Source organism: Engraulis encrasicolus, chromosome 9 (assembly GCF_034702125.1).
Source record: "Engraulis encrasicolus isolate BLACKSEA-1 chromosome 9, IST_EnEncr_1.0, whole genome shotgun sequence".
Lineage (NCBI taxonomy): Eukaryota > Metazoa > Chordata > Actinopteri > Clupeiformes > Engraulidae > Engraulis > Engraulis encrasicolus.
The window spans coordinates 20,703,281-20,718,280 of record NC_085865.1 but is presented as its reverse complement, the minus strand read 5'-3'; the positions used below and the strand labels follow the sequence as shown (position 1 = coordinate 20,718,280).

General features: G+C 42.7%; 1 protein-coding gene across 6 annotated transcripts in view; it reads right to left on the bottom strand.

The window, feature by feature from the left end:
* Positions 1 to 499: 499 nt before the first annotated feature.
* The window catches only part of LOC134455585 (piezo-type mechanosensitive ion channel component 2), a 202,110-nt gene continuing 187,609 nt past the window's right edge, over positions 500 to 15,000 (bottom strand). For 5 of the 6 annotated variants that reach the window (XM_063206725.1, XM_063206726.1, XM_063206729.1 and 2 more), the window contains exons 39-50: positions 14,823 to 15,000; positions 13,289 to 13,471; positions 12,457 to 12,694; positions 12,083 to 12,215; positions 11,260 to 11,407; positions 10,339 to 10,553; positions 9,942 to 10,100; positions 9,358 to 9,505; positions 8,862 to 9,050; positions 8,044 to 8,136; positions 7,173 to 7,342; positions 3,749 to 4,110 (exon numbers count right to left, since the gene is read on the bottom strand). The exon at positions 14,823 to 15,000 is cut by the window's right edge and continues 81 nt beyond it. In XM_063206725.1, coding sequence (XP_063062795.1) covers positions 3,990 to 4,110; positions 7,173 to 7,342; positions 8,044 to 8,136; positions 8,862 to 9,050; positions 9,358 to 9,505; positions 9,942 to 10,100; positions 10,339 to 10,553; positions 11,260 to 11,407; positions 12,083 to 12,215; positions 12,457 to 12,694; positions 13,289 to 13,471; positions 14,823 to 15,000 — 1,975 coding nt within the window. In that variant the 3' untranslated portion in view covers positions 3,749 to 3,989. Of the gene's footprint in view, positions 2,454 to 2,794; positions 3,006 to 3,668; positions 4,111 to 7,172; positions 7,343 to 8,043; positions 8,137 to 8,861; positions 9,051 to 9,357; positions 9,506 to 9,941; positions 10,101 to 10,338; positions 10,554 to 11,259; positions 11,408 to 12,082; positions 12,216 to 12,456; positions 12,695 to 13,288; positions 13,472 to 14,822 lie in introns of those variants that run through there. The other variant, XM_063206731.1, reaches the window with a different exon arrangement.

Here is a 15,000-nt window from a genome sequence, read left to right as displayed (position 1 = left end):
ATACACTTCATGTTTCAAGTTAAACTCTGTTTTTGGCTAAAGGGGAGTTAAAGATAAAAAGTTAAAGTAACATTTAATGCAGTCACTAAGGTGGTTGTGACATATTAATTAACACTTATTGACTTGACATACAGGTACTTGACCAGAGTAGAAGTAAAAGATGCAAATGTAATGACCACACAAGTAATATGATGTTACATAGCTCCAAATTTTATGTAATATCATACTTATGGTATTATTATTACATCCGCAATAGTAGTAGTAGTAGTAGTAGTAGTAGTAGTAGCAGTAGCAGTAGTTCTACTTTATACAACTGTAATGAACATACGACTGATGAACTTTCTCTTGGTGGCCCCAGTAGTCAGTAGAAATTCATCATCATCACTCATGAGCTGACAACTCAGACAGGCAGTGAAGGCCTCTAGAGGGAGCCACATATGAGAACCAGCCAAGAGGTTCCCTACTACTACCCTACAAACTCAACGTGCAGTAACTACATATGTTGCCCAAACTGATTTTAGACTCAAAATGGTCTTCGTTACATCTCCTTTACCTTGTTACAAAGCCTTGCAGACCAAATGCGTCTTGTTTTAGTTATATTGCTATGTCAAATTTGTAGTACTAAATTTGTAGTAAACATCAAACAATATCAAGGTTTTGAAGCATTTTTCTATGTCAATGTTGGCGTAGTTACTGCACTTTGACTTTGTACGGCAGCATATTTCTGGTTTAACGAGCCAGAGCAGTCAAGAGTAGTTTAGAAGACAGGATTTGCTTTTGTTCTGATAGCCTATACACTAAGATGACACAGGAATTGCAATCCAAAATGTGCTTTATTCTCAGGCCAGTACACCACAATAACACCACATTTCGCCCCCCTCGTATAAAGAGGGCAAGGTCACTTCACAACAGTCAGGAACATTCACACATTCCTACATCAGAGGCCATCCTAATGAGATGATAGAATCATTTCCTGAGAACAATGACAGCTCCCATAATCTTCTGTGTTCAGGCACCAAAAAAAAAGAAGCAAAAGATGTCTTGGTCTCCCTGGTGCATCTCCCTTAATCATTTTTTTTTTCACATGGTGTTTTAGGGGCAGAGCATCGAGATGCGGGGGCCCCACTGCTTTTCTTTTATTCTTTTTTGACATTTTGATTTCTCTAAAGTACCCAAATACACCTCCAAATTCAACAAAAAAACTAATTCATCATTATCATCATCAACAACAACAACAAAAACAAAACAAAAACATAACCAAAAGAAATAAACCAACAATAAAAAAAAAAACATCTCTTCAAAAGTGGCAAGTGTCTTTCAGTCACTGCCCGACTTTCCTCTGGTTCAAGTTTACAGCCACCTACCAGGATGGTGTATTTTATTTTATATATTGCACAATTTAAGGTTCATATAATCCCCCACAATACACAATAGGCTAAACCCAGACAACAGACAGAGGACTCCTTTCCCCTGTGCGCGGTTTAACCACAGATCTCTGGTTGAACCTCCTGTTGTCCGGCCGTGTGATCCACGTCACCACAACAAACTGATAAGACTGTTAACAGTTCTTCAGAGTCAGGCTGTGCACATGATTCATCATACATAACACATCAACATGACAGATACTGTACTTCACGGTTTCAGGTCACATTTAATGGAAGTTGGGAGAGGTGTCACCCCCCGCCCCCCTACCCCCCCGCATGGAGAGGTGGGTGGAGGTGACGTACGTCCCCAACATCAGTCCAGTGGAGAGTTCAGCCATGACAGGCGCTCCAACCTGCCCCTCAGCCAAGACAGGTGCTCCAACCTGCCCCTCCTCTGTGCTTCCTCCGCACTCCTCCTCTCTCCCTTACATTTTATATTTATTTATTCATTTTTTGCAGTTTGCATTTTTTTGCATTTTCCTTCTTCAGACCCTCTGAGTCACAGCAGGCAGGCAGTTTGTTTATTTATCTTCTGTTTTGTTTGTTTTTTCTTTTTTTCAAACAAGGACGATGCTTGAAATTGTGAACCCTGTGAAAGAAATAGTTTGGGACCCCCCCTAACCCCCAAAAAGTTACGTTTTGGGAGCCCCACCCACTAGCGGCATCGTAGTCCCTCAGTGGGCCCCTAGCTATGAAGCTCTGGAACCCTCTGAATCATCCTGCTCTTCCCTGCGTCGCTGTACTGTACTCCCCTGCCTCCAGAGGCTTGTGTTGTCTCACTGGATCTTCTCACGTGTCCACTTGATCATGGTCTCTGGCGAGCGATAGAGGAATATCAGTTTGGCGTACAGGTCCTCCTCCAGCTCCAGCTCGCCGGTCTCCCGCACCAGGAAGATGTCGGTGCACAGCTTGAGGATGCGGTCCACGGCCGGCAGCTCCTCGAACATGATGGAGTGGGAGATGCCGCTGAAGAACTCGCGCACAAACTTGCCGATCACCAGCACCACCGAGGCGTACAGGCCCATGATGCTGAGGAGGGGACAGAGAGTTTCGATTATATTTTTAAAGCCACATAAAATTACATGAGCAACTACAGGTTTTACAGCACCACAGAGACTTGTGATGGTGTACTGTATGTGATGGCCCGTGATGTATACAATACAATGCGAACACTTAAATATGTATCTTCTGACACTATAACAGTTTTTCAGTGCAGGGAAAAGAAGTCAAACATGTTGAATCATTATAGCAAAACATATGGTCCGACACTTCAGTGAAGTTTTAGTTTCACAATACATGTATTGCTCACACATTGGGGACAGTGTAGTGTGCAGTGTCGTGTGTGTGCTTGGCTGGCTCTGCTCTCTCACCCGTATCCGGCCAGGAAGCTGAGGCTGGGAGGGCTGACTTTATCGCTGAAGACGTAGAGCTGCAGGCCGGCCTCGCCCTTCTTCTTGGCCGCAGAGCTGCTGAACTGCATCTTCCCTGCTGAGGGCTGGTCCACGATCCACCACTCCTGGATCTCCCCAGTGTTGTTATGGGTCCTCTCCAGTGCCAGCAGGATGTCCTTAAAACCGTCCTCTGGAGGAAGGAAAGAAGTGAAAGAGTTCAGCGATTGATTCAATTTTTTAGTGCATCGTTCTTTCTCTATTCTGCGTTTTTTTATGAAGATTTTTACATTTTCCTTCCCCATCCTTTTCAAGTATTCATGTTAACGTATTTTCTTGTTTAAATACACACATAGTTCTTCGTCCTTTGTAACATAGGACTCTTCCTGTATGATATGATATGATGATATGAAAGTTCAGTGTCTTCATCCTTACCTTCTTTATTTGAAAATGTTATCTTAATTTAAATTTAAAGCAATTTAATTGCTTTTTCTTTCTTGTTACATCCTTTAATTCATCCTTTATTTTTGAAATCCTAATTTCTTTTTAATCATTTGTCCATATATTTGCCCTGTATGTATGGATAGAAACACATAGAGCACTTCTTAGAGTATAGTATATGCATTTTAGCTTAATAGAGTATAGTATATGCATTATAGCTTAATAGAGTACAGTGTATATGCATTAGCTAATGCATATCCTTCCCAAAGTCAACATTCTTGCACTGCCAGTTAAATTTCAAGCGAGTGAGACAGATAATGACTTTAACAGCTCCTGTGGGTACCAAAGTGTGGAGTGCTGTTGTAATTAGTGTCGTAGAGTTGTTCCCCAAACTGAAGACGCATCTGGTCTTTACCTCCATAAAGTTGATCAATTGGCTTGGCATTAGAATCACTCGGGGCACGAATGAAGCAGGGGAAGACTTGCTTTATGACCCTGTGGAGAAAAGAAAAAAAGGCAATGATATCTTGGAAATTACTCAATCATGCATACTCGCAATGCCTTCTTTCAGTGGAGTGACTGGGGTTGTGCATTCCCCTAAAACCAAGACAAGATTGTGTTTCGAAGCAGAAAGCCTGTGGTCACCCCTGTGTGTTTGCTTAGCCTGTGATGCTCCTTTGGGGTTCAAGTGAAACCCCTCCCAGGCTCCAGGCCTGTACTACTAGGCGTGCTGTACTTACACAGGCTTGCTCCTTGTCCCGTTCAATAAAGCGATCAACTCTTGTTTGGCAGGCATGTCCAGGGACGTGACGTGTTTATCCATCGCAACCTCAGCTTTGGCTCCCAGACTGAAATTCCTGAGAAAAGGGGGAGTAGAAGAAAAATATTTCAAAATACACTTCAAAAGCACAACACGCACACGCACACATGGACATAGTTTTGTATCACAATTGATAAAACGGATTTGATGACCTTCTAATGCTTCTTCGGTGGGCTGCGTTGCATATACTTTGTGGTGAGTTATGTTAAAGATCTGGTTTAGTAATATTATATGGGGGGTTGGTGCTTTCTCTCTGGATTGATGACTGTTGGCGTACCCCTGTGAAAAGCACTCTAAAAGGTTCACTGCATAAACCACAGGAAAGATTGGGTGTAGGAAGTGGTTTTCAAGATCTGAGACGAACTTGACACCATTTTGAAAAATTCTGGTATACTGTATCTGAGTATATTATCTAATAATTAGTGCCTTTATCCTAAGTAACTTGAATAACATAATGATAGAATGTGTCTAAGGATCATAACCTTTAATTACCTCCGCCAAGGAGGTTATGTGATCGCCTGAGTTTGTGTGTTGTGTGTGCACCGTTTGTTCGCTGCTATTTCACAGCCTGCCACAAGGTGCGCGCAGTGACCACTGAGCACCAGCGAGAGGTAATAAGGAACAGGGAGGGACTCTCCTCTGCCGCTAGCTCCAACACCAAGTGCATTTCACCTAGGTGCCGCACAGTCAGCACTGAGCACTGGCGAATATGCTTATAATATAAGAGTTGTGTGTGTTAACTTATTTCTTTGTGTTCTCTGCTATTTCACTGAGGTGAATTGAGCACTGAGTACAGGCGAACTGGTCAAGGGATGTGCTGGCACCATGGAAAGGTGTGCTGTGCGCGAATTGCAACCATTGAGCATAATCCGTGGTGATTTGCTGTTTCACAGCGCACTGAAGCCATTACTTACTAAAGCAATCAGCACCACAAAACATTTCATATAGCATAATATGCTTAACTTAATTTCAAAACGAACAAACGGTGGATGATTCCCAACGGCAAACAGTAATTTTCAATAAGGAATAGCGAGCAGGGGATGCCTCAAAGAAGTAATGTAAGGGTTTTTATTTGTCTCACGTTTCATGCCGTCCACCTTAGGTTATCATCAAGCCTGGACTGAGAGAACAAAATGGCCCTGGCATTTTTGTCCTTGACCGGGCCCTCATAATCAGAGGAGTAATGGCCTAGGCGAAAAGGCGCAATATTTAAGCACAAATCCCTCTTTCAGCTACCAGAAAACACCATGAAATGTCCTGTGTCTTAACTGTTTATTTAAAATGAATCTTAGTTTGGGCGGTGGTTTAGAAATGCAATTGATGATTATGCTCTGGAGAGCAAAAGTAGTCTTCCTTCTCTCTCTTGGAACTCAACCTCATCCTCAATAGCCTGGTTAGCCTAGCATAATCATCTATTGCATTTCTAAACCACCACCCAAACTAAGGTTCATTTTACAGTTGAATATACACACAACACATTTCCTGTTTTTTTGTGGTAGCTGAAAGAGGGATTTGTGCTTAAATATTGTGCCTTTTCGCCTAGGCCGTTACATTAATAAATAGTCGGATGTGCTCCGCTGATTATGAGGGCCCGGTCTAGGCCAAAAATGCCAGGGCCATTTTGTTCTCCCAGTCCAGGCCTGTGCAAATCACAGTAGGCTATAGCATGACTAACACTTTGCCAATAGGCCCAGTGTTGGGCAAGCTACTTGTAAAATGTAGTGAGCTAAGCTATCAGCTACTCAACCATAAAATAAGCTTCACTACACTAAAGCTACCACCATCAGAAATGTAGTGAGCTAAGCTTCAAAAATGTGGAAATGTAGTTCACTACACCAGAAGCTACATTTTCCCGACATATTGTCAGCTTGATTTAAAATAACAGATAGGCCTACCTTCATTAAACAAAACTTTATTGATCTCATTATACTTAATTAATATTTATTATACATTCAGTGTGTTTTAAATATCATTATAGGACACAGGCCTAGGGCGACCCCAAGTCCAAGGGGGGACATGGATATGTTTTTGAGGGACAGTGTGGGGCACTCCCTTCAAGCAACAAAATGTAGCTTTTGTGGAAGCTACGTCGCTACTTGAGACAAAAGATAGCTTAACTACAGGGAAGTTACTCAATACATAAAGTAGTGACGCTACGACCAAGCTACTGGGGAATGTAGTTAAACTAAGTAGCTTGTAGCTTGTAGCGAAGCTACTGCCCATCACTGAATAGGCCTACCACAATCACAGGTGAACTATTAGACCACAGCTAACCAAAGGACATGGTATAAAAGAGATATAATTTGGTTACAACCTGAGGGTTCCATTTTCTGAACACACCTATGGTATGTATAAGCCTGCATGGATGACACCACATATCATGACACAAATATCTTGTGTCTAAAAACCAACTGAACTTATTTGGCGGAGGTTTGCACTCTCTGGGTGCATTTCTAGTTGTTATAGCTATCCTTAGTATTTGAGGCTAGGCCATCGATTACAGTTGTCATTGTAGTAGTAATATTTTGGGCTGAATCCACAAAGTTCACTCACTCACCCTAAATGGTGCAATTTTCAGGGAACCCACAAGAATGTACTCATACATTATAATGAAATAATACAGCATACATTATATTAAACTATGGAGAAGTGGACAAGTGAACATATTAGATATGGTCCTGTGCAGGGCTTGACACTGGCACCTGCAACCGGCCAAATGCTGGTAAAACTTGGCTGTGGCTAGTAATAATTTCAGTGTGACTAGCCAGTTTGGCTGGCAGCTTATTCCCTGGTGTGACATATATATCATGGTGTTCTGTTGTTTGCCTCTTGTGTATCAATTGTTTGTATTTAAAGTTCCAGAAAAAGCTCTGTAACTCAGTTTCTATCTGCTTGATATATTTCCATGTAGACAGCTATACACTCATCTTGCTTTAGCAGCTCATCTTCTGAGGTTAGATGAGTGCTATCATGATAAAGGAAAAAAAAAAAAACAATATCAAATCTGTGGCTAGTGGAATACCTCGGGAAAATCACTAGTCACAGTGGCCGGTGGGTGAAAAAGTTAATGTCAAGCCCTGGTCCTGTGTATTAAAATACCTCTGTATGGACCAGGTCATGGTGACGGGGAATGGGGCGTCTTTGCTGAGCACGTCCATGAGGTTCTGCCTGCTGGGAGGGCTGATGGTCCACAGGGAGTTGGAGCTCCCCTCCAGCTCCGCCACAGTGATGTCCTCTTTGGTGTACGCCTCCAGGAACTGCATGGCACTCTGGGGACCAGGATAGCAGGATAGTGGCATAAGAGTTAAAGCGGCACTATGTGACGCTTACATGTTAACTATGGTGCATCACACATACTGTACATGACCAATAGTGTGGATTCATCAGAAAGATACTGGGCGGAGACAAAGTTGTTCAATGTGAGAAAAAAAATTGAAATGTGACTCAAATGTGACTGGTATGGTGTTATTATCAAATATTTTTTTACATTATTATTTCCTTATGGAAAAGCATAATATGGAACCAGACACCATGGTGAATTGATAATAAAAACTTGCACTAACGACACTTTCAAATTGCAGAGGCTAGCAAAGTGCTCTGCTGTTAGTTGTACAATATCCTGGACAGCTTCCAATATGTAAAATCCTGGACCACTTACTCATTTCTTGATATATTTATATATATAATATATATATATGGGTTAAGCACCCACTTAAGAAGAGATGTAAGCATCCTTTTGTTCTTTGACCCTGGCCATATGTTCATACTTGTACAATATACTGGACAGCAGACTGCACCTCTTTTTCATTTCTTTATTTTTTGGGTTGGGTTTTTCTTCTTTTAATCCTTGACCCTGGCCATATGGTCATGGGGACATAATGGGTGTATTTTTTGGTTTAGCACCCACTTCATTACAGATGTGTGCATGCTTTTTCCTGGTTTTCATCCTTGACCCTGGCCATATGCTCACCGGGACGTAGATGTAGGAGTCCACGAAGCCTGCAAAGTCCGCAGCTGTGATGTCCTTCAGCTGGTTCTGCTGAGCGCTCATGGTGAAAATGGGCTGAAAGAAACGAGACCAGAGGCAAGTTGAGTCCAAGAGCTAGTGGTGAGTTCCTGAATGGCTGACATATTTGTGTGGAGGTTGCATAGGTTCCACCGGGGTCAGAAACACTGACTTGCTCTGACAGCTCTGTGAAAGAGTGTTATTTTGACTTTTGCTTGACTTTGGCTTCAAGTTAGCATGTAACTTTTCAAATGAAGTTCAACTTTTCAAGTCACGCAGCAAACTTTTCAATAGAGCAATTCATCAATTCCATGCTCCTTTTCATAGATAATGTACAGTATGAAGCAAATCCATTCGTCCATCTAACAATTTCTATCCATCCATCCATCCATTCATATATATCATATTCATATCCTAGGAGTCCTTCAACAGAGAAAGTTTAACTAAAACTTACTCAAACTTACATAACTTGGAGAGAGCTTATAAACTTGGAAAGAGTATTTTAACATAATCTCAGTTGCCGTTTTCAGTGTGCAGAGTCAGACATGCATTTTCATTTCATCAATCCATTTTTTGTTTTCCCTACACCTGTGTAACAAGCTTGAGGCCTTAATGTGTAATAAATGTGAGGTACGTAATAAATGTTTGTATTAAATGTGAGACCTACAGTATTAAATATAAGGCCTTGTAATACATATGAGTGCTACCTGGAAGCACAAAAGGGGGAGTACTAAATGTGTAATGAACACAAGGCCTTGATGTGTAATAAACATGAACTCTACCTGGAAACCCCCCAGCGTGATGGTGACGGAGACGTCCAGGGGCTTGTTGACCACTCCGGCTACGGACTTGACGAGGGACATGAAGAGCAGCGGGAACCAGACGATACAGATGAGCAGCATGACGATCATGCCCCCCATGCCGTACTTCACCACCTTCTTCTTCTTCTGGCCACGCGGCTGGGGGTACCTCTGCAGACACACACACACACACACACACACACAATTGTATTACTTTCTTTGTGAGGACCTTTCATTGTGAGGACCTTTCACCTCCAATGCATTTTATTAGCATTCAAAACTAGTGAATGCGGTTGCTGTGAATGCTAAACTGTGCCCTTACCAATGGGAGAGAGAGAGAGAGAGAGAGAGAGAGAGAGAGAGAGAGAGAGAGAGAGAGAGAGAGAACGAGCACAGAAAACTGAAAATAAAAGTCAAGAATGATAAGCAGATAAGTTGTTATGAGAGAGTCCAGATTCCTCGTGTCTCCTGCGGTCACCTTCTCTGACTCCCTCCAGCACTTGAGCACGAAGATGTGGGCGTAGATGTCCTCCACACAGATCCAGCTGGACAAACTCAGCGTGGTGTCCGTCCACACCCAGTCCATCACCGCTCGCAACTCCGTCAGGAACGGCACCAACCGGAACCTGCAGGGGCCAAAAAAGACAACGTGAGATTGCAAAGGTTGTCGAGGTCTACACAAGAGCATGGTGGTCTACATCTGGGGGCTAAATGTTGGAATTGGACAAAATACTTTGCAATGCTATAAAAACAAGTAATGCATTTGTAAGCAATACATTATGAGAGGCCAGGGGTTATGCTGATATTATATAACATACGGATAATGGGAGCGGTGGAATGCAGAACATATCGTGTTATTGTGAACCTATATCGTGTTTGCTCAATATCAACTTGCAATGTCACTTAGTCAGTATTAATCAGCGAACTAAACAAGCAGTTTTGCGAACATGTACATTGAATACACAGTCTATGTAATATGAAAAGGAGTATATAATAACTATATTCATATCAGATGGAGGCTGCCACTGTAGGGATTGTAATATACACTCTTGGTGCTCTCACCCTTGGAAGAGGAAGAGGTTGACGTAGTTGTAGCTCTTGGTGAGGAAGTTGCCCAGGACTCTGGTGGGGTAGCCACAGCGGATCTGGTAGGCCGACAGACCAAAGTAGATGCACTTCACAAAATACCACAGCTGGGCCACTGTGTTCAAACTGAACCGCCTGGGAATGAAACAAAACAACAACATCTGTAGGAAATGCCTGCTAAAAAAGTTGTAGTGAGCAGTGATGAACACTGTCCATGAAGCACAATACTGTATCAGGAATTGTTAAACCAAAGAAGTTTATATTTTGTTGATTTTGTAGACTTAAAAGATTTGAAATTCATAAAACTGGATGTTACTTATTCCCCTAACTGGGTGCACATGACATTGTTGCTCTTTGGGAATAAGACAAGTACCTTTCCGTGACTCCGGGGAGGATGAAGAACATCCAGAAGTGTATCCCAAAGACCAGGATGACCTGGAAGATGACCTTGCCCATGACGGTCTTGCGCAGGTACAGCGCCCGGTCCACTACCATGGTGCCAAACTGGATCAGAACCATCACCAGGAAGGCCTCCGGCACTTGGTCCTCCGACAGGGAGGAAGTAATGTCAGCAGCAGCCGAGTGTTTCTATTGGTGGAGAAGAGAGGAAAAAAAATAAATCCTGAGGAATTTCAGTCTAGCTGTGCTAGTCCCACATCAAAGAGGAAGGGTCTAGGAACTCATCATACGCACAGGGGAAAGTTTAAAATGCTGCCATTCTAATCCCTCTGCATGCAATAGGATGATACTACAACCAATCGGTGCAATGGACAGGATAATGTATAGGACACACTTAACAGTGATTCATCGATAGAGGTGGAAAAACTGGACTGACTGAGAAAAAGTCCATGACCGTTCGAGTTGGACTTTTCATCACTAAACAATAAATAATGGTGTGATTTCAATTGTATCGTCCTTGGTGGTCTCTAATGCCAATGTGTTGATAGATATTGTTTTTTGGGGTAACCGTGGCCCGTGGTTTGCATGCCCCGGTTCGGTATGTGTGTGAATGGTATGGTTTTGTTATTCAGTGCGTATTGTGCCAGTGGACAGACACCCATGTCATTGAATACCATTAGCTGCCACTTGGGGTGTCCTAGATGTCCAGGCTAGAGGAACGAGACATTGAGGCTGAATAGGAGGTGGGTCCAATGCAAATCCACAGCATCAATTAGTTTATTTGTCTTTCTCTTATTTGTCTTTAATTTTTGCTGGAGAAGTATTATTCCAGAGCTATCTGGCTGTTCATTTGTATTGACGTAAAAAAGTAAAATAAAGTAGAAATAATACAAACCCCAAAGGCCCAGAAGCCAAAGACGATAATGATGAAGTCCACAGTGTCGGCCAGGAACATGAGCACGTAGACGTCCGTCACCGCACTGTACTCGGGGTGGATGAGGTTGTAGAAGAACTGGCGGATCGGGATGTAGATCTCAAGGGTACTGCGGGATGGAGACACAGGAAATATAAACTTTGTTCTGGTGTAGGCAGAGCACTACCAGAATCCCTCAAAACCAGCTGGTGCTTTTGGAGGGTGCAATGTTGAATGTTCAAAGAAGACCAAAAGAAAACGATCCTTGGTCCAGAAGAAGTAAAAAAAAAAGGGGAAGAAGTGAAAAAAACTAACTTTATTGTGTGGACAAATACAGAAATTGTTCTGGTGTATTTCGTATACTCTATGTAATGTGTCTATGATGTTTTATGCAACCAGAGGGAGGAGGATGTGGACAGTACTGACAGAAATAAAGGAAGATGACTACCTAAATTATGGTCCTTAATAGTGAATCTTGCTATCATAAGAAATTAGGTGAAACTTGAATATAGGAAAACTGACTCAAATGAATTTCACTTGATTATGAGCAGATTGGTAAAGACACTGTGATATTAGCTCGTAATTCACACTAAAATAAAGGCAGGGCCAAGACAAATTCTTCCCCTGGCCAGGTGACTTGATTCCTTAATCCGATAACATTAATGTCTCAGAATAATGTGTGCACTAATGATATTTTCATTGAAATTTGTGTGACGGGTTTGGTTTTGGCTAGGATGTGGACATAGACTTATGTTTCATGGAGAACCTCTTGTTATGGCTATGATGATGTTGCTAAAGGACTTACGTTTTGATGGAGAACCGTTTGGCTTTGATGAGCTGTTCCCTCAGCTTCTCCAGTACGAGTTCCTTGCGGCTCTTCTGCTGGATGCTGAGAGCGCTGCCGCCCCGGCGCAGACTCCCCTGTTTACCTGAGCTGCCTGTAGAGGGCGCAATAAATTACAAGTTTGTAGTAAGCCATTTGAAATTTATACTACTGTCAAGCGGAAGACTGAATATATGCATTTTACTAGTTAACCTAAATTAAATGGTATTGAAATTCAACTGAAAGATTACACGATTCCTCTATAAATTCTTGTGCTATGGACACAAGCGTGCAATTATTTCAGATAATACTGAAGTGCTCCTTGCCAGTAGTTGTATCCACGTTGGTTTCCTCACCTGTTTTGGAGAGCATGGATCGATGTGAGACATGCGAGGCGGCCCCTGAACTCTGCCGCCTCACCACTGAGCTGCGCTTGTGGGCTCGCGTGTGGCCGTGCGTGTGTGATCGAGGGGAGCGGGGGTCAGGTGACTTGTCGGTGCGTAACCGCGAACGCTCAACACCATCGGAGTCACTCCGGTGTCGAGAGGATTTGCCACTTGTCTGAGAGTCGTCCTCATCCCACAAGCCATGACACTAAAAGAGACAATCACAGATGGTTTTGATACATGAAGTGATATACGCATTCTTTCCATTCTATATATGACAAAGATTCATTTGACCAATAGAAAAACAGCTAAATACTTTTTAAGAGAAAGAAAAGTTGTTTTAATTATGATACCATTTGTCATTTCACCTGTTGAACCTTAACCTGAGTTTGCCCTCCATACCTTCAGTAATATTACGCAGATGATGTAGGAGATGTATGCAGTACATCATATTTGTGAATCCAAGTTATACATACTGTACCGGTACATAGATTGCAGTTTCAGAAAGCAGGCAGAACTCTAAATTTTGTGTAGTGGAAGGCATGCACATCCAAGAGAAATCAGTAGGTGCCATATCAAAGAAGTGTAATGTGTAGAAGGGGGAAGGATCTGCACACTGCTTGCAAAAGACTTAATTTATTGGGAGTAGCAACGTTTCGATCATAGATCTTACAAAAGTTAAACAAACAGTCACCATGCCTTGAAGAAGATTTATGTTCGAAACATTTCTACTCCCAACAAATTAAGCCTTTTGCAAGCCGTGTGCATATCCTTCCCCCTTCTACAAAGCTCTAAATATTACCTTGAGTATCGATCTGTGGAAGAAGAGGGCGAGCAGCTGCACCAGGTCATAGTGGACGTAGCCCTCCTTCTTCTCCACCCCGATGATGTTGGGCGGGTGGAAGGGCTTACTCTTATCCACCTCGATGTTCTGGTTGAACGGGAAGAAGCCGAACTGGAAGAAGTATTTAATCACGATGGTGACCTGGAAGACATCAGGAAAATTAGATTTAATCACATGAACACTGGAAAAAATAAATAGGATTTAGAGCAAGAATAACGACCCCTATTTTTAGAACTAAGTGCCTAAAGTATTTATTTTGCCAGGTATTTATATTGATAGTTTGTATGTGTGAATAGTTTGTGTGTGGATTTGTGTAGATATTAGTGCAATTATGTTCTTATATGGTACTTGACAATGCACTTTGTTTTATGTGATTTCATAGAACAAAAATATAAATTTATTACAAAATTTAAGTATCTACAGTATGCCTATGGATATATAGCAGTATATCTTGTGTGCCTTAGCCACGTGACTGAAAGTGGCATAGAGAAGACTATAGTGTTCAGTGGCTTTACAAAGCCTGCTTTTGTGCGGATTACCCATGGTGACTAAGAACTTCGCCAGAGGAATCTTTCTGTTCCACAAATAAGACAACCGGTCAAAACGGTAAATGGTAATTTACCAGTCAAACAGGGCTTTCCGAAACTCAGCTGTGTGCCTAAGGCACTATACAAGCTAATACCTGACACTGACCCATTCACGGTGTCAGGCATACGCCAATGGTAGAGGACTGCCATTCAAGGGGCCAGGCAGCACACCATCTCCAGTGTCTAGCTCTGGGACAATTGGGCCTAGTCAGGAGCAACTGGAAGCAAACCAGCAGCTGCTGGTAAACTTCTCTGGCTTCTCCTGTAGCCACGCACAGTGGAGTACACAGCAAGCATCTGGCTGAATAGCATGGGAATTGGATTGGGCAATAGTCGTTGCCTTGAGGCAGTGGAATGGCACTTTGAGGTTGTTTTGAGCTGGACAGATGTGATATGACCTTTAAATATTGTGCAAGTGTAATGGATGCCAACTAGTAGAGCTCTCTAACGCCCCGTGGAAGGCTCTAGAGACCATGCTGAGAAACACTATAGACGATGGCTTGTTGCAATCAGCCAAGATGATTGTAGTTACCTCAGTGTAGACAATGGGTTTGTTCATGATGAATCAGTGATGCTTTTGCCCAGAATGCATCAAACTGGCAAAGCACGCATGCACGCTGTATAGCGAAAGCATCACTGCTTCATCACGAATGAGCCCAATGGCTTATTGGAGTCAGCCAAATGATTGGCAGTTACCTCAGTGTATACAATGGCTTATTGCTGTCAGGCTAAATGACCTGCAGTTACCTCAGTGTAGACACTGGCTTACTTCAGTTCGCTTAATTGATTTGCAGTTAACTCGGTGTAGTAGACGATGGCTTATTGCAGTCAACTTAAATGATTGCAGTTACCTCAGTGCAGTAAATGATGGCTTATTGCAGTCAGCCTATACGACTGGTAGCTACCTCAGTGTAGACGATGGCGGTCATCCAGAAGCGCTTGCTGGGCCGGGGCACGGAGAGCATGGCCCAGAGGAAGATGAGGATGGGCAGCACCAGGGTGGCCACGGAGGCGGAGATCATGTGGTTGAGGATGATGACCAGGTAGCACACCATCTCCGAGTGGGCCACCAGCATGTTGTAC